The sequence below is a fragment of the Diachasma alloeum genome, unplaced genomic scaffold, assembly GCF_001412515.2.
Source record: "Diachasma alloeum isolate Michigan unplaced genomic scaffold, Dall2.0 Dall_scaffold_03061, whole genome shotgun sequence".
NCBI lineage: Eukaryota > Metazoa > Arthropoda > Insecta > Hymenoptera > Braconidae > Diachasma > Diachasma alloeum.
In genome coordinates, this window is record NW_021682456.1 from 1 (window position 1) to 6,517 (window position 6,517).

The 6,517-nt window shown below is 35.2% G+C and overlaps 1 protein-coding gene across 1 annotated transcript; it reads right to left on the reverse strand.

The window, feature by feature from the left end:
- Positions 1-964: 964 nt before the first annotated feature.
- LOC107046887 (60S ribosomal protein L17) lies at positions 965-2,513 on the reverse strand (the record flags this gene model as incomplete). The annotated part of the gene is given in 3 exon segments (XM_015269608.1): positions 965-1,124; positions 2,091-2,177; positions 2,442-2,513. Coding segments are annotated over 2 exon segments (241 nt in total), but the record flags the coding sequence as incomplete, so codon positions are not given.
- Positions 2,514-6,517: the final 4,004 nt, after the last annotated feature.

Genomic DNA, 6,517 nt, shown 5'->3' on the forward strand with positions numbered 1-6,517 from the left:
TACGGGAGTGATTCACGCAATGGTGCGAATAGTCACGGCCTTTGAAAAATTTCGGAGGAATAATTGAAAAATTTTATCAAAAATTGAATACCATTCCATGAAACATGAATAAACGAATCATAATTGTCCAAATAATTTAGGTCAGTCGAAAATAGAATAATTCTACTTTCTTAATATTTNCGGCCTTTGAAAAATTTCGGAGGAATAATTGAAAAATTTTATCAAAAATTGAATACCATTCCATGAAACATGAATAAACGAATCATAATTGTCCAAATAATTTAGGTCAGTCGAAAATAGAATAATTCTACTTTCTTAATATTTCGTTTATTAAGGTTTTCTTCGAACAAAGTTGATTAGAATTAATAGCTAGAATTATGAGATTATCTCACATTTTTTATGTTAAGGATAGGAGAATCTCAATGCAATATAGTGAATAATATATATATGCAATATATGCAATATAATAAAATAATATTAATACCCAAATACAAAATTTCGGATATTAATAAAAAAAAGCTGTGACTCAATATTCCAAATGAAGTTTTAATTTTTAATTTGGTGCTGAAAAAACGAGATGACAATATTCTAAGCACGGAATTATATTGATGAGATGAACAACAGATTAATTGAATCACCGTATGAATTAACTAAAAATTGATAACAGTGTAGGCACGCAATTTTCCCAGAGTATCAACACACGTTGAATTCCAGAGATTCACACTCTAAAGTGTGTTCTAGAAGGAATTGAATTGTAATTATGATTAAAATCTTATTCAGTGAGCATAGGAATTAGAACATGAGCAAATTATTCATTGTAATATGAAAATTTAACATATGATAAATTGGAACACATGACTCTCATCGGTCTTATTGCTTTTTGCAATAAGAATGATTATAAACATTAATTGAAACAAGGAATATCGAATCTGACAGGGAAAAGGACAAAATAATAATAATATACCTTGAGTAGTTCCAAACTGTTTGGCTTGGGCGCACCTCCCGACACCACCGTTGAATCTGCGGAAGGGAACGCATTCCTTGTGCTCAATTACGTTCTTCAAGAACTTCTGGGCTCTCCTCAGTGCCATGCTCTTGATAGCACGGGCGGCCTCATGAGTGTTCTAGCAAAAAGACAAATATTCGATAAATTTTTTATTTGATATTAGAAAATAAATTAATTCCTCATTTGATTATGTATGCCTATATCGTAGTGAACACATTGACATCAATTTTAAGTACTAAATAGTTTAGGAGAGAGTGAGATAAACCAATGATCTCGAAAAGACAGTGCAATTTCCTCTTTGTTTTCATTTTCAATTTATTTTTCCAAGTTTCAAAACGAAATTTTACTTCTCGTACGACACAAATTTTACAGGGAAATCTATAAAATTCATTAGAAATTCTAGTGGATTACTACTAAACTGTCTAGTAGTTTTTGGCCAATTTTATGAAAAAATTGTCCAACTTATCTGTACGTTTTTCAAGTAGAAACGTTTAGTGGAAATTGATGTGTGAAAAAATCTGTAGAATCCAAATATTCTCTACAACCTATTCTATTGGGATACTTTCTAAACAAATCCCTCGGTTCTAATTTTCCCGTTTTTTTAATTGGTTTTCCAAATGAAAAGAAGAGAAAAATTAAGTGTAAAAAACTGAAAATTCATAAAATGTTTCATAAAAAAATACGATTCTACTAATTCTTTCTATTAAAATAGTATCAATTGGGCATTCTCTATAAAAAAAATGCGCAGTGAAGTTGTAGAATTTTTCTATAAAAATGGCCAAATTTGACAGAACTTTCAATAAAGGTCAATCCAATCTTATTTCGATCCAACAGTTTTCACCTAAAAAAATTCATAGAAAAACCTGTCGACTTCATTGAAAAATTTTATGAGATTTCTATCGAAATCCGTAAATTATCTAATAGAAATGATTTTTTTTTATCGAATTCGCTATGTCATTCTATGAAATCTTCTCGTGAATGTCATCTAAAATGTATAATTTAGTTAGGAGATATTGAAAATTGAAAACGGCTCACGATTTAATGCATTATATTATAGGTTATCTCAATCGACGATTTTGTTTACCTTGAAGTGAACACGCAGGTTTGACCCGCGAGCCTTGCACGATTTGGTGGCATTTGTTGGTTCGTGAGAGTACCGACCCATTGCGTCCTAAACAACAAAATACAAACGAATTAATTAAAGAAACCACTGCACTAATGACACAAACATAACACACGAGGGTAACCCAGAGTCCCACTGTCGTGGCCCTCTGACACGCGATATTTCCCACATTTTCTCGTCATAACATCGAACTATTGGCACAGAGGTAATCAACAGAATATCCTCTTTCATTATGACGTTCAATTATCGATAGATTAATTATCAATCTCAGGATGCAAGTGGATTTTTACTGTTGATCGTCGTGAAACGTACCTCGTCGCAATACGATGGTAGAGGAAAAGACTTCAAATACTTCACCGGAGCTCCACTTCCTGTTCGGGGGGCGCCACGGTGCGGACAAGTTCGTCAATGCAATATCAGAAACGGAAAGTCACTAGGAAAACTAAATTTCAAATCGTAGAGGCGGGTGGGTAAAATGATTTTTTTTTCACTTGACTTCTTTTAAAAATAGTTTATAAAGAAATTAAATTTTGAAAATGAATATTGGAAATAAATTCCAAACGGAAGTTGATATGAATAAAAATATTCTGACAGAATTTGTGCTCAATTGTCAGTCTAGAATGATTAATAATAATTAATTCAGAAGTAACAAAATGACACGGCCTTATCAGGAAATTAATTTTTAGAGATTAGAGGGAAGATTGAAAAGTAGAAAAAATCATGAACAATTAGAAAAAATAAATAAATAAAAATTTATGCCTAATACGAAAATTATCGTCACTATCAAACTTTTTTTACTAAATAATTTGTTTTTTAGTTCAATGAGTTCTGAATTTCTTTTTCTTGGAATTGGAAGCTCACGTTTTCTGTAAATAAATTTTATTGTTCTTCATTTCGAGGATGTTTCCACATTTATTTTGCATCTTGCATTAATTTTTCTCGTACTAGTGACTCAATTAATTAAAACAATGCTCTTTCTCTATTTATTTTTCTATTCACTCAACCTCCACTTCGAATCTGAACTTTTTGAATTTTCCCACTGTTGTTTGGTTTGCAAAAACAACCAATTACGTCAGTCCTCCAATGACAGCCACCCACTCTGCCCCCACATTTTTCCCTCCAAAAAAGGGTTTCCGGTTTTTTTTCATAAAAATGTTTCGATGATTAACTATCGGTTTTTATTCGTTCATTTTGTTGACCAGGAATTTATTTTATTATTTCGTGAATTGTCTGATGAGATTTTGCGACATTTCACTTCATTTTTCAACGATTTCGCAGTTTGCAATGAACGGAAGTGGATAACCCTCCAATCACAGCCGTCCCCCTCAACACTCGGCCGCCAATTTTTCCCCCCTGTCGTCATTCGGCTGCTGGCTTCGACCGCGAATGGATCTCTGTCGACGTTCCGACGATTTTGACGCACCCGGGGGACGTAATAGCCCAGGGTGATTGTCAACAGCGGAGTTAGAGCTGCCGGGAGTTCGAAACAAGTGAGTTTAATGAAAAAAACATAATTTCTTCGTGGGTTTGGGGATTTTTTCCTCAGGACTTTCGGGTTTTCCTCGGATTTTGTCGTGTCTAAGCAGTGTTTTTGCTCAATCGTTATTTTTAATGATATGTTGATGACTCAAAAGAATGTTTTTCAAAAGATTCACAACTTTTTTCCTTCAACTTTCAGAGCTGATGATTTTTTCCCCTCGACCGCCCTTTTTTCCCTCCAAATTTTTTTATGAAGCTAATTATCTTGTGAGATTTTTGGTTTTTTATTTCGGGATTTTTAGAATTTTTGTTATTTTGATTCCTGGCATGAAAATAATTATTTTGTGAGATATTTGTTTATTTTCGGGATTTTTATCGACAGATTTTTTGACTTAATGAGTTTTTTGGAGATTCGTGAATTTTTTTATTTAAAACTCTCCAAATGAAACTGAATTTTTTCAAATTCACTCAACGTCAACCGTCAAGACAACGAACGACTGATCCTCCAATCGCGGCCAGCCATCGCTCCTCCCATCGCTCCACCCCTCGCGCGCCAATATTTTCCCCCCAACAGTCATTCCTTTGTTTGTTCCAGCGGGTTCGGGCTCGTGCAGGGAGATTCGCTGGCGATGGCTCTTTCGAGAGATTTCCAACCCCAGGGTGTTGATATACAGCCGTGTTACAGGTGCCTCGATTCTCCAACAAGTGAGTTTTATACTGTAATTATGATTTTGTGGGATTTGGAGTGATTTTTCCTGTTTTTTTCGCGTTCTTTCGTCGTACCACGCCGGGCACCGGGCCTTGTCATCATTTTTCATGAGTGTTTCAATTATTATAATTACTGAAACGCGATAATTTTCATCTCAATTGAAGCGAAAATATTTATTTGTGAATACGAACTTTTTTTTATTCGTGAAAGTATTGAAATTCAGTCGTCATTGGGAAGTTTCGAACGTCTGATGGCGACCCCCGTTCCTCTCTTCCTCGCCATTTTTTCCCTCAAATTCTCGAAAAAATAGTCACTACTGTCTATGATTTTTCAATTTTTTAATTTTTATTAAATAGTTGAAGATGAAAACAAATTGAAATAGTTTATTGAACAGTTGTTTTAATTGATCAGTCATTCGAAAGTTCTCGCGCCGAAATGGATCTCCCCTTCTTTTATTTTTTCCCTTTGTTAACGGTTGTCAAGTTGACGATCACTGTAGTCCCCCCTCCCCTTCGCGCATGCGTATTACCTCGCGCTAGTGTTTTGTCTCTTCAAAATATATTTCGGTGTCGACGCCGGTGAGTTCGGACTTGCGAAGTGTAGAGGGGGAGCAGAGCCCGAGTTTGTTTGTAAACACGGGGCATTACAGTATCTCGAGTCTACAAGAGGCGAGTTTTATCTGAAAATTATATGGTGCATACATTTTTTTTATTTTACGGGGTTCAAAATTCTTTCCTTGTGGTTTTTTTGTTTGTGAATACGATCTTTTTTTCATTCGTGAAAGTATTGAAATTCAGTTGTCATTGGGAAGTTTCAAACGTCTGATGGCGACCCCCGTTCCTCTCTCCTTCGCCATTTTTTCCCTCGAAATATTCTTCCCTCAAATTCTCAAAAAAATAGTCACTACTGTCTTTGATTTTTCAATTTTTTAATTTTTATTAAATAGTTAAAGATGAAAACAAATTGAAATAGTTTATTGAATAGTTGTTTTGATTGATCAGTCATTCGAAAGTTCTCGCGCCGAAATGGATCTCCCCTTCTTTTATTTTTTCCCTTTGTTAACGGTTGTCCAGTTGACGATCACTGTAGTCCCCCCTCCCCTTCGCGCCGGCGTATTACCTCGCGCTAGTGTTTTGTCTCTTCAAAATATATTTCGGTGTCGACGGCGGTGTGTTCGGACGTGTGAAGTGTAGAGGGGGAGCAGAGCCCGAGTTTGTTTGTAAACACGGGGCATTACAGTGTCTCGAGTCTACAAGAGGCGAGTTTTATCTGAAAATTATATGGTGCATACATTTTTTTTATTTTACGGGGTTCAAAATTCTTTCCTTGTGGTTTTTTTGTTTGTGAATACGATCTTTTTTTCATTCGTGAAAGTATTGAAATTCAGTTGTCATTGGGAAGTTTCAAACGTCTGATGGCGACCCCCGTTCCTCTCTCCTTCGCCATTTTTTCCCTCGAAATATTCTTCCCTCAAATTCTCAAAAAAATAGTCACTACTGTCTTTGATTTTTCAATTTTTTAATTTTTATTAAATAGTTAAAGATGAAAACAAATTGAAATAGTTTATTGAATAGTTGTTTTGATTGATCAGTCATTCGAAAGTTCTCGCGCCGAAATGGATCTCCCCTTCTTTTATTTTTTCCCTTTGTTAACGGTTGTCCAGTTGACGATCACTGTAGTCCCCCCTCCCCTTCGCGCCGGCGTATTACCTCGCGCTAGTGTTTTGTCTCTTCAAAATATATTTCGGTGTCGACGGCGGTGAGGTTCGGTCGTGTGAAGTGTAGAGGGGGAGCAGAGCCCGAGTTTGTTTGTAAACACGGGGCATTACAGTATCTCGAGTCTACAAGAGGCGAGTTTTATCTGAAAATTATATGGTGCATACATTTTTTTTATTTTACGGGGTTCAAAATTCTTTCCTTGTGGTTTTTTTGTTTGTGAATACGATCTTTTTTTCATTCGTGAAAGTATTGAAATTCAGTTGTCATTGGGAAGTTTCAAACGTCTGATGGCGACCCCCGTTCCTCTCTCCCTCGCCATTTTTTCCCTCGAAAAATTCTTCCCTCAAATTCTCGAAAAAATAGTCACTACTGTCTATGATTTTTCAATTTTTTAATTTTTATTAAATAGTTAAAGATAAAAACAAATTGAAATAGTTTATTGAATAGTTGTTTTAATTGATCAGTCATTCGAACGTTCTCGC